Source organism: Drosophila nasuta, chromosome 3 (genome assembly GCF_023558535.2).
Source record: "Drosophila nasuta strain 15112-1781.00 chromosome 3, ASM2355853v1, whole genome shotgun sequence".
Taxonomy (NCBI): Eukaryota; Metazoa; Arthropoda; class Insecta; order Diptera; family Drosophilidae; genus Drosophila; species Drosophila nasuta.
In genome coordinates this window covers 37,056,577-37,080,813 of record NC_083457.1, presented here as the reverse complement: position 1 = coordinate 37,080,813, position 24,237 = coordinate 37,056,577, and the positions used below count along the sequence as shown (strand labels likewise).

The window sequence follows — 24,237 nt, the reverse complement described above, 5'->3', positions numbered from 1 at the left end:
TGGAGATGGGGATGGAGTTGGGAACGGAGAAGGGGAAGCTTGAGAGTAGCGTGCGCCCTCGCGCCATCAAGTGGCACTTCAACAATCAAGCATTCACACAAGCAGATGGTTCGCAGCCAGGCCGCAAGCGACCACCTTTAACGAAATTTCATTTAGTTTTAGCCTGTCATCACGGCGCAATCGCAATCCCAATCTCGCTGCTGACTCGCCTCAATGTGTGTGTGTGTGTGTGTGTCTATACGCGTATGCACAACGAACACTCGCTTTATTGAGTGTTTGTTTACCTAATTCGATTACCGATCGCGTCCGTTCGCCATAATCCACAAAACACTTGACCATTTGGGTGGCACACATACTATATGTATTGTGTCGATATGTATATATGAACATACACAAATATGCATATAGATTGTATTGACCGACGACCAACGTCCGACGACCGATGAACGGTGAACGACGTGGCCCGTGGTCTTCGAGCACGCAATCATTACGGAGTAATAAGGTTGCTGCCTTAATTTAAGAGCTTTAAAGTATGCAGTTGATTATTCATCGCTCAAGATTGTAAGTTTCTGCTCTCTGTATGTGTGTGATTGTGTGTGTGTGTGCTTGCGAGTCATAATCACAATGCAATTGAAGTGACGGCTTGCTGCACCAGGTGTGTGCTTAAGTCCCCACACATGCTACCTACTTTAATATCATGTGTTTTGTTATGCGAAATTTTATTCACATGCCCATACATTATTGTTTATGATTTAATTATTATCTAATGTTTGCTCATTGATAAATCAATATTAGAACAAAATAGTGCTCACCCGCAGCACTTTAATTATAATTTAGACTTTTAATTTGTGTAAGTATTTGAAATTTTGAACTGGCGCCGATTACACTCGATCTTCTTCTTGCTCTCTATTGGTTAGCGATATTAGTCGATTTTAAGTCGAATAATCAATCAAAAATCGATGCTTCTCCTCTTGTTGTAAAAATTATCGATAATAATAGGAAATTATTTTAATGAAAGTAAATAACTAACTACTAAATGAGTGCCGTTTTATCAGTTGCTTATTCTAAATAAATTAATTTCTTAAATTCTTGATAATTAAAAAGCTTAGTAAATATATACGCTGTTAAATATTTTGAATTGATTAATTGCCTATCGAATAAAATTATCGCAAGTTAAATCTTATCGAAATACCGAAACATTTAAAATAAATACTTTTTCTCTTTGGTATAATTCGAGAACCAAGTAATGGTCACGCTGAGTGTCAGCTCCGAGTTGACTGCACGCACACAAATTACACACGAAAGTATATAGATATTGTTATTTCTGTGAAAATAAAAACGTCAAATTATGCGTACCGTGCTTTTGAGCAAAGCCGATGAGGTCTATCTGGAAAAATGCGCTCAAGAGCACAGTTTCTCGTACGGCATAATCGTTGGGCATGTAAGTTAACGCTCCTTTCGCCGGCCGTCGCCACGTAGATTATTTTGTTGACTCTATTTGCCACCTCCCCCACCCACTTCAATACAGCAAGCTGACTTAACCAAAAGCATTGTTGTGCACTTGGCCCGCAACAATGAGGAGGATGCCGACTTGGAGGACCTTAACGATGTGAATTTCACAATTCGCGATGTCAACTCACAGGCGCTGGCATCGCAGTGGCTGAGCGCTAGCAAAATGTGTCCCGGTTCCTTTGACGTCATAGGTTTGCATTGCCCCTTCCCCTCTCAGGACACCCACCTGTGACCCAATTTCATAATTTATCTTTGTCTCTTCAGGTATTTTCATATCCTCTACGCTGCCCGAGGTCGCCGATGAAAACAGCGATGAATTTAAGAACGCCAAGAAACTGTTCTCCGATGTCTACGAGTGAGTACCGAATTTAATTATACCCGGCAGCCATACTCTAGTGGGGTATTTCAAATGATCGGAAATTTAAAATGTATAATGAACATAAGGAGACATATTCATTCTTAAAAAGTATTGTTCATATATATAAATATATGTCGTACTCATTTCCGTCTGTCTGTGTGTCCGTTCATCAGAAAACCAATATCTTGGAGACTATTAAAACTAGAGTCACAAAATTTGGATTACAACGCCTATCAAAAACAATTTTTTAGTTCAGATTCAATTATAAGTTTGTTTTAATTATAAGTTTGCGCTGCATTTGCTTTGAGCAGAGTAATTGTAAAATACATTCGATTTCAAGTGCTAACCGGATATTTTTCAGTCGATTAAACTCGCTTTTAGCCTAACTACGTTGTTAAATGTTGAAGAATTGACCTCATTTGATACACTGTATGATTTTATATTCCTTAAAAACTTGACGGGTATTTCATAGCCGAAACTCGAGTTTAGCTGTACTACCTATTAAATGTTAAACTATTGAACTAATTTGACTTTTATGTTTGTAGTTTGCTGCTGCAGAGCAACAGCTCGTTTGGAGTGTACACCACAGATATGGCACAGACTGAATATGTATTTCTCGCCTACTCGCTGGCCGACAAGAGATTACTCTGCAAGAACTTTACCTACGGGAAGTAAGTACAAACTGTTTAGATATTAATACCAAAATTAATTGAGTTGAGTGCTCGGGTTAGGGCATTAAGATTTGCTGTTGACTTACATATGTATCTTGTATGTTCTTTAATCAATTATCTCAATTAAACTCTACTACTCTAAGACATTGCAAAAAAATCGTATTTTACGGCAAACATAAAATGCATTATATGGTAAATAACATAACATATTTGAAATTTCAACTACCTACAATACAAATACAAATACACTTTTGAATGTTTATTAACGCGAATGTTTATATCGTATATTCACTAAGTTCGTAGTTTCGTTGTATGGATTGCATTTTATGTGTTTCGGTTTTGACTCTAGATAACAATACTCTATATATACAATACTCTATACTATATACTCGTTGTGTGTTAATTATTATTCTGTAGTGCTTTTGCGAAAACAACTTGTATGATTCATCCTTATTAACGTGTGTATATTTTATCATAGTGGCGGCACGTTCACCAAAATGGATCATCGCTTTGTGGAGAAGCCATTTGAATGGATACCGCTCGAGTGCAATTACGATCTGGACGATGTTATACCCATCATCGATCCGGCACGACGTATTAACATCGAAGAACAGTTCCAAAACATTATATTGACTATACGCAAATATCTCATCGCCAGTGAGGTGTTTTTACAAAATGAAATCGTCGAGGACACCATCGATTTGCAGACGTACATAAAGAAAAAAGAAACAATCGGATGACAAATTGAAAACTTCGTCAAGCACAAATAGCACAGCATCGGGCAGCAGCACAGCAACGGGACCAGCTTCAGGACTACATTTGTTATCCTCGGATGACGGATCCAATGGCAATGGCAATGTGATACGTGCCAGCATTGTGATGCCCGTCAAGTGTCAGCTGAACAGTCCGGCCAACATCAAAATAAGCGAATTTAATGGCACGCTACGGATGAGCGGCATGATCTTCTCACGGATTTACTGCAATTCACGCAACACAATCGCGGATGTAAAACGTTTCGTTCGCGACGATGTCTTGCGTTCGCTGATCACACGTATTCAAGTCTATTGTGATGGCTTGACCGATCCGCATGTCTCCAACGAAGCTGTCTACATCAGTGAGCCACCGCGACGTGTGTTCTTCAGCATTCCGGCAGATGGCGCTAGTCCGTCGACCAGCACCATACAGTTCTCGGAGTATCTGTTCCGTGGCGAAGCACCCACCGTTGCCGTCTCGCAGGCCAAGCAAGTGCTCGATGTTGAAATTGATCCCGAAGCGATTGTCTTGGATGCCGAAGGTCTACCAGATAGCAATTTCACAGCCAGATTTCAGGAGACCGATAATATGGATGATAATCGTACCATGTCTAGCTCGATGCCAAAGCGTGAACTATCGCGCAGCCTCTACATGGTGGGCATTGCAGTTGCCCTCTTGGTGCTGCTCGCTTCGGTGGCGCTGCACTACGTCATGGCCTGATAGTAGTTGGCTGGATGGATGGATAGAGGGAGGGAGGGAGGGATTTGTTGATGCGCAACCTTATATAGATTACATACTAGTATGTGCAAACACACGCTGTAGTATGCTGGTGAATCTTGTGATGGTTTTTTTTATGATACACAACAACTATACTCTTATTGTCTAGTAGAAGAAATGTAAAAATGACCCGTTAAATAGTTTTATTATATTGAACGCCTGAACGGGCAGCATTTAATACTTATTGTAATAAATTAAAGTATGAAAAAACCATTTTTGCTCTTTGTTTAATTTTGGTAGTAATCTACAATTAGTTATTAGCTGCAAACAAATTAACTAATTTCTTTTTAAATTAATGCGCCATCTGTTGACGTAAAATGGTGAGTCATTGCCCGTGACCTGCCTTAATTATCAAGTGTGTTACGACTGTTCTCAGTCTATCGCACTCAGCTCCGTTCCCAACTGCTCTCTCACATCCACACTCAGCATGAACACTATTGAACTGTTCCCGGCTTGCTGAGCTGCTCTTCCACACGCATACAATCAAGCCAGTCTCACAACCATTCTGTTCCCAGCTGCTCTCTCTAACGCCTACTAGCCGCTAGCGTAAACATCTAGCACTGCTCACACACAAACGCAGCCCCCTGCTGTGGGTGTCGAACTGAACTGAGTTATATTACGTTCCACTTAGAGCCCTCAACGTAGCACGCGCTACACCTACACACAGTGGAATCTAATTATGGCGCGCGACATTTGAACTCGTTAATGCGGCAGCTTTTATTATTTACAACGTTTCGCTGTGAATTATTAAAATATATTGAGACAATTATGTTAATTCGTATACCTTTATTAAATAATTTATTCCACTAGTTTATTGCTCAGCTTAAAGCTATCTACCAACACTTATTTTTTCCATTTATATAAATTTGCTCTAATTCTCTGTAGACCGAAATTCTTATTTAGAAACGCTGACAAATCTTAGCTAATTAGTTGAGTTAGTTTAGTTAGTGTTAATTTCCATTCGTAGTTTATTTTATGTATTTTAGTTCTGTTTAAAATAATAAAACAGTTTTCGAGTCGAGCTAGGGGAATTCGCCTTTTCAAGGGGACACAAAAAGACTCGAGTCATTCATTCAGATTTCCTGTGCACACTAATGAGTACTTATACAAATATAGGAGTATGTTTAGTATTTACATGATGAGATTTGCTCGCAAGCGATTTAAAAAAATGTATATAAGTATCTCACAGCCTCTGAAACATAACGAGCTTAAGCCTAATTTAAATCTAGGGACTCGAGGAAATACTTATAGCGTAATATGCTAACTATCTAGTGCATCTTGCAATTGCCATCGCAGTTGATTACCGACCACACCCAATCCACATAGTTTGGCACCTTGGCGTAGATGCCAAACTTGTTGCGCTTGGCGCAGCCATCACCAAACGAAGTAATGCCAAAGATGGTCCACGGATGATTGGGTTTAGTCGTATCCCGACAGAGCAAAGGACCTCCCGAGTCCCCGGCACAAGTATCTATGCGACCTCGACGATGTCCAGCGCAAAACATGTTCTGAAGATAGATAATATAGTAATTAAAAGTTCCTTTAAAACTCCGTCACCTCTAACCTTTGTTATGGTATAATCCTGGTACACACTTCTGCAATTGTCCATGGGAATGATGGGCACATGTGCTTGATGTAAGATTCGGGTGCCAATCACTGCCCTATTGCGTCGCTTACCCCAGCCAATGACTGTGCAGTCCACATTCTTGGGCAATTGCTGGTAGGGACGTGGTAGACAAGAGTAGCGTATCCAGCTGGTCGAGTTCACAGGTTTCGGGAGTCTGAAAGTGGGAGAAATGTATGATAAAGAGAAATTAAAGCTATCTTTGCGTGGTCATTAAATTAAATTTTTTAGCAAAGAGAAATCTCGAATACTAAGCGTAATTTATGTTGCTACAATTTCGCCATCCCAAATTTATAATAATTAGATAATAACTACGTAGTTATATGATATTAGTCCAGTTCAAGTACAATTTGGAAAGTCGATAAACGTTGGCAAATACAATCGGAGATAGATAGAGTAACTTACTAAACTGTGATATAATCCGCTCATGTTAAAGCTTATCAGATTAAATTACAATTGACAATGTGTCAAGAGATATTTAGTAGAAGTAGTTTATTTACTAAACTATACTATAATCTATTCTCCTTTATTGTTGTACTTTTTTAGTGTTTAGCCACACTGAGAATATGACCTTAGATAGCTACCAAACAAGTTTATTTGGAAGTCGATGGACATACGGTACGAAAAAATACTATAAATTCAATCATCAGGAGTTGACCCATGTACTCACCTTAAAAGCGCCACATCGCTGTCCACGGTGCGCTTATCGAAGTTGGGATGCTTGAAACTCGTCTTGACACGCAGCGTCACCTCGGTGCCATCGTCGTAGCTGAGATTGTGTTCCCCAAAGCGCACATAGAGAACTTTGCGAACACAATGTGCCGCTGTAAGAACCCAGAGAGGAGCAATCAAGGTGCCACCGCAGAAAGCTTCCTTAAAGCGATTGAAGATCGCCACCTGCCAAGGCCAATGTCCTTTTTCAGCACGCCTGCCGCCAATGATCTTCAGCATGTTGTTCATGCTTTGCGGCGCCTGGCCACATTGCAACTTAAGTGGGGAATACTCTGGTCCGCGATAGCCACGCCCACTCATGATGACATTCACATCGTTTTTGCTCAGCGCTGCTGTTCCCGGTTCCGTGTGCATGCGTCGCATGGCAGAGACGCCTCCAGTGCTGGGTCGTGTCTCGTAGACAGGAGCTTTCTGCACTTGCGTCTGCAGCCACTGCTGGCAGAAGCTGTTCTCCGTGTAGCAGTAGGCGATCTCACGCAGCACCTCACGGCCACATTGATCCATCACGCGGCACTTTCTAAAAAAAGGAAAACAGATTAAGTATACGCAATGAAAGGTACTTAACGGAAGATTTATATGAGAAACATAATATTATACTAATATTTACTTTAAAAAATTAAAAAAAATTCCAGTTTAAACGTAAAATTTTTGTTAATCCTCATGTTATAATTAAATAAATAATAAAATCACTTAATAATTAAATCTTACGTTGTTCATAAAATAATCATGAAAAATGATTATAAATCTACTAATAAGAGCGTCTTGAACTATTAATACATCACCTTACGCTTTTTCTCTTAAAAAATTGCATTAAGTATACGCATGTAACCATTATTAAGTATACGCCAAGTAAACGATCTCAACTTACTTGTAACGTCGTGTGGTGCATTTCGGTGAGCATCTCGTCCAACGGCTCCATTTCGTGTAGAGACGTCGATGTCTGGACACAAGTCCATCTGGGGTATTGCGCTCCCAGGTGACGTTGCGATATTCTCCGTACTCCTCCGAGTCGGAATAGGCATTATCTTGATCCATGTCAAAGTCCTCGTACTGGAAGACGTCGCCCTCCAATCCGGAGTCGTTTTCGACGCTGCCTAAACTGCGCTGCTGCGAATTAAACGAACGCTTCTCCAGATAGTCTTCAAAGTCATCGTCTATATAGTTTGGTCTAGGCTTGGGTCTGGGCTTTGGCCTTGGCTTGGTTCTTTTCTTGTTCCTTTGCCTCGCGTGTTGTCTGGACTGTTGACGCGCCTTTTGCCTGCTTCGCTTAAGCACAAAGAAGTCACCTTGATCCTCTGGAAAGCTTGAGTCGTCATCTTCCTCCTCACCTTCCTCCTCTTCAATGGGATAGAAATGCGGCGGCTTGCGATGCACTACCTCAACAGAGTCTGCATCCAAAATGGGACCATGGTCGGGACTGGGATGTGGACTGGGATATGGACTGGGATGTGCTTCAGCTATATGCGCGGGGTAAGTTGGTCCACCAACTGCAGCTGCTGCAGCATTAATGATGATGGATGGCGGTTGGCTCTGGGTGCTCGGGAAGTGATGCTCTTCTTTGGACTTATGCCACTTCTCAACAGGATGACAGCTAAATAAAAACAATGCAGAACATTTTATTGAAAAGTGCTCGACTTTAATATACCTGCTACCCATATTTAGTAAACAAACGTATGTGTATAATAAATATGTACATACATATATAACATGTAGTTGCAACTGATCTTCACCCCATTAAATAAGTTTTAAAATGTTTAACGTCCGATCGTAATGAAGATAATTTATAAACAAGCATTGTAAATATAGATATTTGTTTGTCTTCCGATGCTTTAAAACTATGCTCATTCAAGAGTCGTTGTAAGTTTTAAAGTTCGTTTTATGAGTATGAAAAATATTGGAAGCAATGAATATAAACGAAGTGATCATGCTATAAACGCTATTAAGTAGTTTAGTATATAGACAGAGCTGCCTCTTATTGCCTATTACTTGCTTTTACGATTGTCATTAAATTCATATGCCTTTTGTAATATAGAACATTTATAAACAAACGTTGTAAATATAGATATTATGAAGTCCATATACCATAATTGTAGTCGGATACTTTAGACTGTGAAACTTAGCTTTCTAAAGTTTATTTAAATTGCCCAGAAAATATTGTCATCAAGAAGTCATATTTGAGTTCTAGGTGATGAATATAGTTAAACAGACAAACTTTTATTTTATAGTCTATTTTAAATAATACACTTTATAGAATCAAAGCTACCACTAGCTGCCTTGTCTTTACGATTGCCATTAAAATAATACGCCCTTCTATAAAATAGGGAGCATTATGAAATCGAATCCCCCTCGCTGAGATCAAGTTTCAGTCGCCAGCCTCGATACTTACTGCAGACACTTGCGCTGCTCCATGTGCTTGGTGTGACCGCACTTCCGCTTTGCTTTGCAGTAGCGTTCCCTGTGCCGGATGCAATCGTCATCGCACTGCGTCCACTGTGTCCAACGGCTGAAGGGATGCGCATGATTGAGCGATCGTCGTCGGCCACTCCAACGCTGATGACTGTGCGATGGCATGTGGAGACGATGCACTCGCTGGCCGTTGTGCCAATGGGAACCATGGTATCTATGATGACCCAGTGCATCATTGAACTCGGCGCGTATGTGTCGCTTTGCTTCCTGCACAAAGCCACACTGCAATAACATAAAAAACACAAAAAATCGCAAATCTTTCATTGATTACTCGAGTCGCCAGCAAAGTTCCCCATTTGCCGGGCGTCGCAGACATCTTAATGATTGCCAAGGCAACAAAAAGACAACAACAAAAACGAGACCACAATTACATAGAGTGTATATATTTTTATATACTATTCTATGCTATGCTATACTATATATATATATATGCCCGCCAGTGTGGATAATTCAGGCCGCAGCCCCGCGCGAAAGTAGCGCAGGGGATGGAAGATGGAAGCGATGCATTTGAGGTGTCATTGCTCTCGTCTGACTCAGGGCGCTGCATCGATGCATTTATGCTTCCAGCTCCCAGCTAAAAATAACATAGATCTCCACTCTCCCGGCACACCACATCACAGCACATCATCCACCAGCCAGCCAGCCAACATCGGGTGGCATATCCCTTTTTTCCTGCCTCAGTCTCAGTCGCAGTCTAATCGAAAATAGGTTGCGACTGCACGATGCCGTCGTAAAAATTGGCTCACAAGTTCCTGTTGTAATGGATGATGAACCAGCTCTAAAGGCACTCTAGTTACCCTACAATTACTTTAATGTTTTGTCCATCTGTTTATGAGATCATCTCGCTCTCAGCATCTATGTGATCTATTCTTCTAAAAATTGACATCCAGTTTTCTATATTTGTCTCCCTGTTATTGCACATTGTAAACTTTGCATCATATACAAATGCAGCCTTCGGGCATGCATTAAGAAAATTATCTAATTCAATAACTTTTGGATTAATTGAGGTCTCGGGCATGTAAATAAATTTAGTTTACTTTGGCCTCGGTCAACCCAAGAAAATTTGATTCTAAATGCATTTGCAAGCCTTGAATTAAATTTACTACTAAAATTAGAAGACAATGTTCCAATAATATAAACATATGATTTATGTAGTATAAGAAATTTAACAGAATGTTGTTAAAATTAATACCCTAGGCTCCGAAAAGTATGCCTATAACCTTAGATTCTGTATTAAAATAAATTTGTGAATCTTTAAATGTTGAACTCAATACAAAACAAGTAAGAAAGCTACAGTCGAGTGTACTCGACTGTGAGATACCCGCTACCCATTTTGAATAAAAGAAATATATTTTGCGGTATTTTCTCAAAATATACCTAATATACTGCAAAAATACTAAAAATATACCGAATGGTATATTTGGTATATCGACATAGTACCGTATTCAAAATATACCATAGACAGCACAATATACCAGATTGTCAGCCAAAGCAACTAAGACCCCTAGTAAGTAGGCGTTTTTGCCCATACAAAAGTATTTCTTTAATAACTTCGACAATTTTTATCTGATCGCAACCAAAATTTCAGAAATCATAAATACTATAGTTATTATTGTATATACCAAAATTCGGAACTCTAGCTTTAAAATTACGCTTGTTATTCGATTTTTTTGATTTGCGGGGGCGGAAGTGGGCGTGGCAAAAATTTGAAACAAACTTGATCTGCGTGCAAACATAATAAATGCTGTCGAAAAAAAATTATAGCTCTATCTCTTATAGTCTCTGAGATCCAGTGTTTCATACGGACAGACGGACAGACGGACAGACACACAGACGGACAGACGGACATGGCTATATCGTCTCGGCTGTTGACGCTGATCAAGAATATATATACTTTATAGGGTCGGAGATGCCTCCTTCTACCCGTTACATACATTTCCTGCCGGCACAAAGTTATAATACCCTTCTACCCTATGGGTAGCGGGTATAATAACATTATTAAGGTTAAATTACCGTATAAGCAACCAAATCTTTTTTAATATTCCCCTAATTCATTCGTGTGCATTCATTGATCAACGAGGATTAAACGAAGGCAACTTTCAGAATTGTAATTGTAAATTTGAATTATAACACAAATTTTGACAGAAAATAGTTAATATTAACACCTAGATTTTAAACCACATCCTATAAATTTCGAGTCTTTAATAAACATTTTCGTTGAGCTCATCACAATATATTCTACCTTATATATAAAAAACAAATATTTTTACATTCCTCAAAGTAAAAGCTTGCTTTAAGTTCAAGCTATTCCCAGGGAATAAAGAAGAAATTAAAAAACAAAAACTAAAATTGAAACAATTTAATAGCTATCACACCTTGTCCCATAGAAAGCTAGGTCATGCCAGAGTTGTCTAACCTTACCAATTTTGGTGATTGAACTGCGACTAACTGTAACACTCACTCACTCATGCGGAAATCGACAAACTGCACGAAAAATCATTCAAGGGTACTCGATACCGTTTCGTTGCCGGGGTCACAGATACGAGTATCTATCTATCTATATACATATACATATGTTATGTACTTAACAGATATGTATCAGAACATAATATAGTAGACCACAATGGGATTACTCAATTTGGGGACTGAGATAATTGCTGCACAAGTTGTGAGTCGACAAATTTGTAAATTATTCACAGTTCGGCAAGAGAATTGTGTTCGATTGACATCACGAATATGTGAATTCGGGGTTGTGTGTCAAGTGGGATTGCCCCATTGTTGTGTGTTTAGTGCTCACCTGACTTGGGACCACAAGCTGTAAGAGTGCCAGCCATTTGAATATGTTGTAAATTAGCCACATGGCTTTTATGGTATTATTATTTGGTGATGCTTTAGCCCCGATTCTTCTCTGAACAACAATGGCAAGCTCTGGAATTATAAAGCAAATAAAATCATTAAGTATTTATTTGGTTCTGCTGTCGAATTTAATACGTTTTTATTGCACATAATTTATTTCATTCAATTTCATTCTATTATTATTTTTATTATAGGGAAATGAAATCATCGAGGTATTATTTTTTCCGCTTCCTTAGATTTCATTCATAGTTAAATGCTTCAAAATCGATTACGTTTTTATTCTACTATTTTTTTATTTAAATGTTTAGTATTGATTGAGTCATTAATATTATTTCGAATATTTTTTCCAGTATTTCTAAATTATGGTTTCGTTTTAAATAAAGATTAATTATATTTACTATTACTATGCAATTATAGATTTATTTCCTTTTAGTCAGTTAATTAAAATCACATTATTTAAGAATTGAAAATAAAAAGAAAAACATAAACAATTTCAATTAGAAATATCAATGAATTTTGATAAACAATAGTCTTTTGATGTATTATGTACATTCAAAATGCAAAGCAAAAAAGAAAAACAAAAAAAAAATGTTTATATTTCACAAAAACAACAACCGATCAAGATCAAGATCGCTTTGAGAGTGCGGGAGTTGATATTTGCATGTAAGTTATATAAGAACGAGATCACTGAAATGAAAAGATCATAAACAGATCGAGTTAATGAAATGTTTATGCTACTGTCAGTTTATTCACTTTGCCAACGAAATGATTGCATATGTTATGAGTACTCGTTATATCATATGCGAACATCTTCTCTATGTATGTGTAGTACAACATGTAAAGCTAGCACAGTCCAATGCTATGCCCGAGCAATTAACTTGTTTAATTTGGCCTAACTAATCGGCTAATTTGCGTCAAAAAAAAACAAAAAAAAATGAAGCACAATCACAACCAGTCAGATCTTTGGGCGGCGCACAATTAAACACAATTCCGATTTTTGTTTCGAATTTATTTAGAGCAGACAGTCAGACACTGACGCAGTCAAACGGCTTGCCCAGCCAGGGCTAAGTATCAACTACAAAGCAAAAATTTGAACTTGCAAGAGACCTTAAAAACTCGACGATCAAACGCGTGGGCATGAGAAAAAAAAGTGAAATTATTTCATGTACTCATGTAATTACAAACAGACAAACAGATGAGCAAAAATTAAAAACATAAAGATAAATTATTTTTAAAAATTGAAACTGCGGCTGCTCTTTGACGAATGCGAAGAACCCAAAGAACCGAACGCACTGAATGAGACTCACTCGATTCGATATCAGATACGAGTACCCGTTGAATACACTATGCATTGACTTTTGGTCCGCTGCATCCCCCTTTCCCCCATCCCCAATTAATATCATTAACTTCAAGTTGCACTGTGGAATTTAAAGTGGCAACAGCAGCACTTGATTATGCTGAACAAAAAACACTCACAATGTACTCGTATATTTATTTTTCTGATACAAGTACAGGCGATCTTACGTCAATGTTTGTACGCTGACCAAATTTAGATAAGATTCATGTGAATACATTCAACACTCATTGCATATATGGTCACGTATTGTCCCTTTAAGGATGCAAACAAAAGGCAGACGGGGCAACAAAAATAAATCACGGTTTCTGGCTACTTCAGTTGAAGTTACACAATTCCTGTTTTTCCCAAAAGATTTCTGGGAAGAAAGAATAAACCCAATCAAGCACACTTTCTACACCATTTGCATTGAACTGAAAAATGCAGAAGAAATATTTCAACTTGAGTACCTAAAATATGTAAAATATAAATATTAATATATTCGCATTTAGTCCTAAAAAATTTCTTGCTCAAATTACAACATTTTCTCTGCCTACATATTTCTACATTCTACAAACTCATTATACCTCTTTTTGACATAGATGAATAGGACCTTCCGAAACACTATATCATCAGTCTGTCATAAGTTTGTTTTGAGTAGTTGCTGATGCTAAAATCTGATGTGTTTTAAAATGTATCTCCAAGAGAATCTAAATTTAATTTCTATATGAATGATTGCATCAAAAACTATTTTGATTTCACATGAATTATATGAAAAACCAGAGCATAAATAGTCGAAGAACATAAATTATAGTCACATAAATCGTTGGCACGCAGAAAACAATGGTTTTAAAACGTATTTCAACAAAGTGTCGCCGCAAAACAAAAAGCGCTATAAAAACTTTAATCAAATTGTTGAAATTTAAAAGAATATCAAAGTGGTTTAATGACTTTCTAAGAAACACATTTAAAATAAATAAAAACACATAATAAAAATTTCAAATGAAAATTCGCAAATTGAGTAACAAATGTCATTCAAGAAAAACATATTTAGTATTTGTTGTGATTGTCGGTATAAGATTGCGAGTTTTCCAAATTATTGTTGTTTATTTACTCGACCGACGTCGTAATGGGTGTGTTACGCATGTAGTGTTTATGTATTCATAAATGAATGTAATCCTCAAATTAACCCCAGTTGAGGCCCCAACATGGCTATCTGACAGTGCGCCGGATCTCACATGGTTGAGTAACTGTCACTCTGGATTGCGTACGGAATGTTCGTATACCAAAAACTCAACAAAAAAAACATTATCAGAAACAAAACCACTAGAAACTATTCTTAAACACCTGACGACATACGCATACATATTTATGTACACACACACACACACGCACACACACACACTCGCACACTCAAACATTCGTCTCCACATACATTCTTAATTTAGAACGCAGCGCGAACGCTAAGCATCCCAATGACGTCGCAGTCGCAGTCTCAGTCGACGTCAACTGCGACAGCAACTGAGTGTTGGAGATGTGGACGCGGATGCGTTGTCGGGTGTAAACAAACCGTTCGTCATAGCCATCACTGCGCACCCCTCAACACCGCTGAATGCCACAACATCACCTCTTAAGACCCCACCGAGTCTAAGTGCGATTAACTTTTAACTTATTAGCGCAATCAAATCCGATAAACATGGGGTATATCCATGAATCAGTAACACCCACAAATTGAAGCTGATCGATGTGAAATTCCAGTTCCGCCCACATCAATTATGATCTGTTCCATATATATGCTGAACATTTCAATAAAAAAATCACATAAATTGCATTAGAAAAACATATTGTAGTGTTTTTTAGCAATTTATTAGATTTAACATATGTTTAGTACTACCATATGATCGATCAGCTAAAAATAAAGTAGTCAAATTACCATACTTTTTAAAAACATCTAGAAGAACTAAAATATTTATGGTGAAAGTAATTTAAATTGCTGTTCTATATAAATAGGAAAATCTTAACTTTTGAAACCCATTGTTTTAATTAACTTTTTAGATTCTTAAGTGGAATCAGTGTGCCTAAAACAGAATTCAATAATTTGATTATGTTATATTATGATACAAAAACTATAAATTCCCAAGTTCAAGGGTTAACTGAAACGACGGGACAATAAGAAATAAAAAATTGACATATAAAAATTAAATTGTAATAGAACCTGTCACTTAACTGGTTATGTTACCCTTGTCAAAAAGCTTTATTGATAAAACCTTCAATTTCAGGGCCTCCATTAACATGTCTTGATCTACATATGTCGCCGTTGAAATCAAGATAAATGTATTTTAAGTATGTACATAAGTAAATAACAAGGAAAACGCAAAAAATATTTTGGGCAGGTTCATCTGATTACAGGGTATTTAAAAGTGTTATACACTGGAGTCTACTTGTTGTATACACCTATGAATGGGCACTCATGAATGAAAAAGTACGCATTTGATTAAGCAACAACAACGACGGGCGGCAAAACGCCGAGAGAAATAAAATTGTAACAACACGTTAGTTAAACGCTCGATAGTCATCAGATTGGCCGCGCACCAGTTGCCAGTTGCCAGTTAGTCAGTTAGCCAGGCCAATGCCCATGTCTCTACTTGCTGTGCTAGCCACAAAGTCTGGCAGTGCCAACGGGCCAACAGAAGCCGGCAAATGCAACTGACAGTCACAGCGGGGAGGGAAGGAGGAGTGACGGGGCTTGCCTACGGGTCTGTTTAACGAAATGCAATTTTAATGGCGCTTACGAAAAATAATAACAACAACGACAAAAGAGAAGCCGAAGTATCGAAAATACGAATTGACGACGCTACTGTGGGGGGTTTGTTGTTGTGCTGTTCGCTGTTGTTGTTGTTTACGTCTCGAGTGGGCAGCGCCAGTTGTTAGTGGGCAGTTCTTGTCGTTCGTCTTGCCATTCGTGTTTACAATCGCACAATACATTTACAAACGTCTGTCTGTGTGAGTGTGTGTCGGTGTGTTTATACATCCCGATTGTGTTTTATTCGTAGACAATATACAAGTTTTCTTCCAGTCCCGTCATGTGTAGACACAAGATGCGAAAAGACTTACTCACTTCGTTTTGCCGTATATGCGGAACTGATTATCTACAAGACTCGTCGAGTATAAATTCTTGCCAAAGGGAAATTTAAATTTCCCTCGGCTGCGCTGGCGGAATTTGTACTCGACGTTTCTTGTAGAAAATATGCGGTGCAGCTCTTGCCGAAAATCTGTGCTTAGATTCTAGTGCGTAGTTCGGAATATGCAAAATAAAAATACGCTCAAAAATATATGCAGTAAATAAAATGTTTATTATACTTGAAATTAAATTTATTAAAACTAATACAATGAGTACTTAAATTTATATATAATATTATCTAAACAGTTTTACTTATAACTAAATAATATAATAGCTAAAAGAAAAATTAATTTATTTCGCCGTTTTCAATATTCTTCGCCCTGAACAATGCCTTGTAGTTTCTATTTTTATCATCCAACGTAGCTCTTTCGTGGTCCTCAAAACTGTAAATATAAATACAAATACAAATATATTTTTAATTTAAATCAGATTAGAATAGTAGTTTAATAATATTAACAACTTACCTCTGATTGTTTTATAAAAGACGCGTAGGAAAAAATCAACTTTCTCGTACAGCACTCACAAAACAAATGACAAATGATACACAAAATTGCACATGTTCGAGAAAAGTAGGCGTTAGGGAAATTACGCGTTGCGCTAAGAGGGCGCGTACACCAGACTCAATGCAAGAAGCATTCTACAAGACGATTCATCTAACGATCTGCATAAAATTCTTGCACATGTTCGAGAAAAGTAGGCGTTAGGGAAATTACGCGTTGCGCTAAGAGGGCGCGTACACCAGACTCAATGCAAGAAGCATTCTACAAGACGATTCATCTAACGATCTGCATAAAATTCTTGCAGTCTCGGTCTTGGCATGACACGAAACACAATTGGGATGTCGTGTGCAGATGATGGGCAGCCACGACGGAAGTTGAATATGTCAAGTTGTCTGCCCATCCAGTTTTTTTCAGTTTTGTTAATTTTGATTAGTGGGTTCTTTTTTTTATTGAGCCCAATATCGTTTTCGATTTCTGTTGTAATACGCAAAAAGCCTTTAATAGTTTAGCGCGCGACAATTTGATACACAAATAAGCACACACGCACACTCACACACACACACACACACACAGTTTCAGAGGCAAGTATTTATATTAGCGGATGTTGTTGGCCATAAATCATGCTTTGCCGTCGCCGCTCAAAACACGCGGCGATGCAATCGCAAAGAAGCTTCGATCACAGCGACAGCCTCGCTCCCTCCCCCCAATCTCTCCCACTCTAAAATCCGCAAAAACCCACCCCACACCACACACTATACACATCAGCAGCAGCAGCACATTTTCAACACATGTATGCGTTTATTGCAGTCCATTTAGAAGATGCACACACACACGCGCACACACACAGTAAGATGTAAATATATATTTTTCTGTCTGTTGTCTGTCGGTGTGTACACACTGCTATTTTTTGTTATGAATGAAACGTTTATGTTCATAATTGGCGCAATGTCCCTTGCAGCTGCACTTGGAATGTACATAATTAAATATTTACATACTTGAGTATGTTTGCATCTCGAATGTATTATGTATGTATGTTCATATGTACATACATACTCGTGCATATATTTATAAAATAAAAATCAATGGAAACGGCATGACGACATCTAATAGAGGGGCCGACGCATTGCTAATGCCATTGTTGCGTTTTATCGCCTTTCAATTGAGCGCGGGTATGGTTAATGATTTTTCATTGTTATTATTTGCATGTTAACCAATCGAAGGCACCTTTCAATTAGAGGCTACTGCTGTCTGCCATTTACCTTTTTACCAACACCAGCAACAACAACAACAAAACATACAGGGTCACCCAGCTGTCGCACAACAATTTCCGTTAATTTTTCGCACACTTAATTTGATTTTTATTTTGGCTTTTTTTTGTCAAACACTGCGAAATCTATTTAGACGATGGAAATACGAGGCAAGGAAAATCTCGAAAAGTGTTTTTCCCGATCGGTCAGCTTGCAGCTTCCCAACAACGTACGAGACACGAACACACAACCGATCGCGTCGCTGTCTTCTCGAGAACTGAACGCCAACGCCGAGCGTTCGCTTCAAGCCGAACGACAGTACACCAAAAACCAACAACAACAACAACACCAGAGACTATTTTCCATATTCACACACACATACGCCGTTTGTGCTCTCGCACAGTGGGCCGAAAGCAGCGACATGCGGCGCAAGCGCAAGAAAAATAAAAGTGTAAAAACCCCTATGCGTGAAATAGGCAATGACCAGGCATTGACCTGGTTCTGTGCTCGCAGTCATGGTCATAAAGCAGTTAACGGATAAACCAAAAAAAGTTGGTCGAAATATATTATTTTGTATGGAAAATACATTCTTTAATTGTTAAAAACTATCTGTCAAAACATTAATTTATATTTCAAATACATTTTTAATTATTTAAACTTGTTTTCCAGACATAAATATCAGATCTTTTATGTCAAGATTATCCACATAACATTTATATTTTAAATAAATTTTGAATAATAGAAATTTTGGTCTCACTCACTTAAATATCCTGTTTGCTTTGACTTATTTCCTTTCTAAGTTAATATAAATAAATCCCAACGGTAACATTTGGGAGGCTGAAACTTTAATATAACAGAGTTTTTAACACTTGTCATGTCATATATTAAAATAGAATACTTTGTCATTAAATATGTATTTATTAATTTAATTTAATCGAACACGTAGAGTAAAAACTAAGATTTTGGCATCAACTTGAGCTTATCTTTTCGTAGAACTCAATGGCATCATCCCCCATCGTTAACCTCCTACCTATTGATAACAATGCCAAGCAGCGACTCGCTGGTTCAGTGGGGAACTCTGCAAATGTTGCATTTGCTCTGCGCCGGTTTCAGAGGATGAGGAACTTCTGCCGCCAGCAACAACAACTGTGCCCAGCACTAGTTTCTTGCCCATTTTCAGCTTGGTCGCTAGCGTTATCCTGATCTCAATATTCTCTAATTGCTCCAGGCTGCGCAGAGGAACCGAAATCGTGGCATCATCCCCGCCGGCGCCATCCCAATTGGTCGAGAGCGAGGGATAGAAAAGTTGTGACTTCCACGCATCCACATAGATGCCATGCTCAAAGATTGTGGTCTTCACATAGACTCGACCGCTGGCCGTCGCCTCCAGTTCGTCCTTGACCTTGTTGGAGCAACGCATGCGCGATGTTGTCACCCTCAAGAGAAGCGTTTCCCCAGTTGCACTGCTAACATTGCTGATACCCATTTTCCGCTTCACTTCGGCAGTCATCCGTTGCCAATTATTATTTCCGCCCGCACCCTTTGTTATATCCTGCTCTGGCGCTGAATGCACCTCGGACTGTGTTTCTCCCTCGGCAAGTTCGGCAAGATCGCGCACCTCGAGGGCCAACTCAACCACGCCCTTTGCCGAATTTGTGAGCTGCAAAAGAGACAAGGGTCATGGGTCAGGGGTCATTCGCATGTCGTGTTTTTTGTTGTTTTTGTTTACTTTCGTCAGTTTATTTTTTTGTGTTGAATTTAATTCGCGTTGGTTGTCGCAATCGCAATTTGAATACGTTAAATGTACTTTCTCTAGGCCAAATTGAAAGCGCATCTTAATTTCATTTTCATTTGCGGCCAACACTCGGGTTATGAGATTCAGTTAAGTCATTGTTGTTGTTTGATGTTGTCGCTGTCAAATTGTAGTCTAATTGTCCAGTTCAACCTGTTGACCATTAACTTACATAGTTGTTGTTATTATTGGGCGTTGCTTTGGATACTGTTGTGGTTATATCTTTAATTGGTAGCCACAGCTCCTCGGTCGTATAAGTTCCATTACGCGGGTTGCGTTTAAAAAGCTTCGGCTCCAGATAGCAGGTAACAGAACCTGCAATTAAAGCAATGAATAAGTTAAGTAATAGAAAATACTGTTTAAAAAAAATAATTAATTGCATCAAAACAGTGAAGTATAATCTAGTACAAAAATAAATGTTAAAACCAAAAAAAGAAAAGCATAGATAGAAGCTGGGAGATTGCTATTGGGATTAGATTAATGACTTCTTCTACAATAATATCACATCTGAATTTTGGATCACAATTTTAGAAAAGATACTTTGAATATTAATGATGCAAATTATTTCAACCCCATATTACTATTCTGCCGTTTATATGTTAATATATAATGATAATGTTTAATAAATACATTGGCAACATGTGCTCCTATAGAACATTCATATTTATTTTAAATTTTTTAAATCCCATTAAATTATTGAAACCGCATTACAATCTCAAAATGTTATAAAAGTTTATCTTACAACAATTAGTTTCCCTACTTAAATATTGGAAGTCTTACCTATATTTCGTCTGGATTCACTTATCGTCAAAGCCGGCATAGCAGTTCGGGGGCTTTCCGATGACTTCTTATCCTTGCCTTTTGGCGTCGCACCATTTTCGGGAGGCGCTTCGTTCGACATCACCCCCGTGGAAAGGCGTTGCATAAATGTTGAACTTCTTTCTTTGAGGGAGCGATAGGTCTTGTTGAAGCGATTGAAGCTCTGCAAGTGTTACTATAACTCACATACAAACATAGATAATAGGCGAAACTTACAGCTGCGGGTAATTCCAGTAGAGCATAAACGGTAAAAACCAAAAATTGGCCGGCAAAAAGATCCCCTGGATCGGAGTAATCACCGTTAACTGGCTGCATATGACGCCGCGATGAAAATGCCGAGCCATGCTTCAGTGAAGGTCTTTGGGGAAAAGAAAATCATTAGCAGATGGAAATTAACACTTTTTTTTACTCACTTAATGTCTGGTACAAGAGGAAACTTAAAGTTTTCATTGAACTTTGGCCAAGTGTTTGTTTGAATGCTACTATCCAAGCGCTTGGTGCCTGGAAAGAGCTTAACCTGCAAGCACAATTAAAGAGAAACGCATTACAACACCACTCTCTTGTAATTATGCTTCGGCTCTCTTGAACGTACCTTAATAATATAGCCCTGCACAATCTTGAAGCCGAAAAGAGAGGGCAGATGTCGGGCCGCAATAAGATGCACATTCAACTCGGGCATTGCAGAAGCTCCTCTGTCATTGCTGCTCTGATTCTGTGGCGTCTCGATGGTGATCTGAAAACCAATCTCCGGCTCCAATGTGACCGAGTGGCGCGCAGACTCCTTGGACTGCTGCCCCGGCAGCAAGTTGCGTAGTTTATTCATGACTGTCACACTGCACGGCAATTGCGATCAAGAACAAAAACGTAATGTTTGACTATTTGGAATAGTGATTTCAGTGTTGCTTATCTATGACTCGCACTTCGTATTGATAAAGAAAAGAGGGAACTTCCACCGCCACCGCCACCGCTACTTTGGCCACCCACTTCCAATTAGTACTAACTCTCTCACTTAAAAGTGAAGTACACAACCCATACAATAATTTCAACGCGCTTTCAACTTATCACATGCTCAGCAAGAGAGAGAGAGAGCGACCAAGGCTACTTAAAAGCTACGTTTGAACAAACAGCTGTTCGGCCAAAGCTCTTCTGTCGCTCTCTCTCCCTCTCTCTCGCTCGTTGTTGATATTGCTCTCTTTGCATGCTCAAAGCTTGATAACGTGCTAGTGCTGTAGTAGTTTATTAGTGCCTTGTAGCGAATTGGCCACTCACTTAGCAGGTTTATCTACATTCTACAATCGTAAACACAAAGTATATGTATGCAATGCATAATCACTGAAATCACATTTCTTTATCAACAATACGCGAAAAGAGAGTGTAATTTCGTTTTGAGTATGTAAGAGTCTTTGACCCTTCCAAAAAAATTAAAATGTTTCCAAGCACATGCAACTCATACATATATACACGTGTGCTCAATATATATAAATATATGTATGTATATTATTAAGACTGATGACTAACAGCAAATATTATGCATACGTCGTGTAAGCTTTGCCAATACCAAATGTCATACCAGTAATACCGAAGGCGGAGTTCCAATAAATATATGTATTTGTTGAAATAAAATAATAAAAAAAACCCGGTTGATATTCTGCAGTTGCTCAATGCTCAGATGATGATGATGAAGATAATGTTGACATGCTTAAGCTCCAACCACAGTGTGATACATTTAGCACAGACACAACAGAAAGCGCAACAACAACAATAATAACAACGACAACAATTAACAATCACTTGAGATGAGACTGCGACTGCGACAGCGACTGTGACGGCGGCACACGCTCCGTTCTGGGTCTTTTCACGATCGACGCTCGCGTTCAGCAGCTGATCCAACGCTCAACTGAAATGTAAACTTTGAAATTATTTCGCTGCCAGTAATAATAATAAAATGTAATGCCGACAGTCAGTCGCACAGCGCACATTCTCACAATTCTCTTAAGAAGCTCATATATGTGTGTGAGTGTGAGTGTGAGTGTACGGCTGCCTACATAAGAAGTACGCGCACACACACAAGCACACTCACACACAAACTCAGTTGAACTTACGCTTCATACTTCGAGCTTTGATTGTCGTCGCTTTCTTGCTCAAAAATGCAATAAGATTCTCTCACCGCTGCCGCTGTCGTGTCGCTGTCTTCATGTCGCCGTTATCGTGTTGCAACAAAAACAATTACGGGAACAGCAACGATCATAACATGAAATCTCACGCGACTCTTAAATACTCTAAGTTTTATGAAGTATGAGAGAAATATGCTGACATATTAGAATTGTATTTTAAAAACTTTTAGAAAGAATCAACGATTTCGACCATTTTCAGAGATTTTAATATTGTAAATATTTGTTCCTACTAAATTTCTAAGTTCAACTTTTATTAATTTTTAAATTCAGTCTTTTTAAGTCGAATCTACATTCTAGATATCTTTCATAAATTGGCAATATTGAAAATTAAAAAAAAAGCATGATCTGCAATTTAATACTTTAAATAGAATCTAAAATAACAACCCAAGTGATATTCAATGAATCATGCAAAAGTTACCTTATAATAAAATCAAACTGTAGCACAAAATTGCTTAGCAGAATTTTAGGAGCCCCTTTTTACACCTGTTGCCAAATATTCTACGCTACTTCAAAGAAATTAATATATGGAGATTTTCACTATCAATCGAAGCAAATTTTGCTACTTTTTCAACTGCATATTTAAATTGATTAATGGGATATAAATGTACATATTTAACCATATTAAAGGTGGAATGATTCCAACAGTGTATCTCTGCTGTCGTAGATTCTCTACTGTCTTAATCGTGCTTCCACTTTATGTATATCATATGCCCCATAACAACAACTAGCATAAGAGATGGAGAACACGCTTTAGGGTTATTCACCTTGATGACATACATTAAAATTGGGTAATGTTTTAACATGGTTCTGCTTGGATAGTAAAGGGTAAAGAAACGAGCATTATTTTAGATGGACTGTAAAGTAATATCTGTATTACTTTTTTAATGTGCGTTGTAATTTTAATAGAGAACTTTACAATAGAGCAACTGTGAGTACAAAAAGAAAAATACATTTTCTATAGTTGAATAATGGATCGACTCACTTGATGACAATAGTTTGATAAACTTCGCATTGAAAGGAAAACTTCAGTCGCGTTAATGAATTTAAATCAATTGCATATTTATCTAGAACTCTGTAAAAGGAAAGGAAAAGCGGTCAATTGAGTTTGTCAATCATTGTACAATCCGTTTCCTTTCATCTTAAATTAATAACTATAAAATCTCAAGTTAATCAATGAAAGAACTCTTTTAGAGAATGAAAACAAACAGTTGATTTGTCAACAAAAAGATGTACATACATGTAAATATATTTAAATAGCATTCATACAAAATTAAATAAGGCTATGCATGAATAGCATAAATTGTATAGAAAGTATGTTTACATAGTTATATCATATATCTACCTCTAAAACTCTATAACGCGTATAAACTTCAGTTTCTGCCTGGTGCTCGTGCCTTTTTTGTTTTTTTTTTAAGGTATCTGCGTGTATAAATTTATTTCAT

General features: G+C 38.0%; 3 protein-coding genes across 8 annotated transcripts; 1 reads left to right on the top strand and 2 right to left on the bottom strand.

Moving 5' to 3' along the window:
• The first annotated feature begins 1,243 nt into the window (after positions 1-1,243).
• On the top strand, positions 1,244-4,270 carry LOC132789071 (protein odr-4 homolog). Its single transcript, XM_060796822.1, is given in 6 exon segments — positions 1,244-1,441; positions 1,529-1,703; positions 1,777-1,867; positions 2,416-2,541; positions 3,020-3,272; positions 3,274-4,270. Coding segments are annotated over 6 exon segments (1,479 nt in total). The 5' UTR covers positions 1,244-1,348; the 3' UTR covers positions 4,015-4,270.
• Positions 4,271-4,847: 577 nt separating this feature from the next.
• LOC132789070 (uncharacterized) lies at positions 4,848-18,273 on the bottom strand. 3 transcript variants are annotated; one of them, XM_060796819.1, is made up of 7 exons: positions 18,023-18,273; positions 11,691-11,821; positions 8,814-9,115; positions 7,296-8,018; positions 6,366-6,944; positions 5,636-5,852; positions 4,848-5,579 (listed from the first exon to the last, which is right to left on the bottom strand). In XM_060796819.1, the coding sequence occupies exons 2-7, from the start codon at positions 11,751-11,753 to the stop codon at positions 5,340-5,342; spliced, it is 2,124 nt and encodes a 707-aa protein (XP_060652802.1). In that variant the 5' UTR covers positions 11,754-11,821; positions 18,023-18,273; the 3' UTR covers positions 4,848-5,339. The 3 variants fall into 3 exon arrangements, with proteins under 3 accessions (XP_060652802.1, XP_060652803.1, XP_060652804.1); XM_060796820.1 differs by having other exon boundaries at positions 18,062-18,273; XM_060796821.1 differs by lacking the exon at positions 18,023-18,273 and adding an exon at positions 12,702-12,766.
• Positions 18,274-18,729: 456 nt separating this feature from the next.
• On the bottom strand, positions 18,730-24,188 carry LOC132789072 (uncharacterized). 4 transcript variants are annotated; one of them, XM_060796824.1, is made up of 8 exons: positions 24,138-24,188; positions 23,778-23,867; positions 21,214-21,454; positions 21,035-21,138; positions 20,838-20,979; positions 20,583-20,784; positions 19,975-20,117; positions 18,730-19,670 (listed from the first exon to the last, which is right to left on the bottom strand). In XM_060796824.1, exons 3-8 carry the CDS (start codon positions 21,442-21,444, stop codon positions 19,041-19,043), a joined length of 1,452 nt encoding a protein of 483 aa, XP_060652807.1. In that variant the 5' UTR covers positions 21,445-21,454; positions 23,778-23,867; positions 24,138-24,188; the 3' UTR covers positions 18,730-19,040. The 4 variants fall into 4 exon arrangements, with proteins under 4 accessions (XP_060652807.1, XP_060652808.1, XP_060652809.1 ...); XM_060796825.1 differs by lacking the exons at positions 23,778-23,867; positions 24,138-24,188 and adding an exon at positions 22,413-22,513; XM_060796826.1 differs by lacking the exons at positions 23,778-23,867; positions 24,138-24,188 and having other exon boundaries at positions 21,214-21,509.
• Positions 24,189-24,237: the final 49 nt, after the last annotated feature.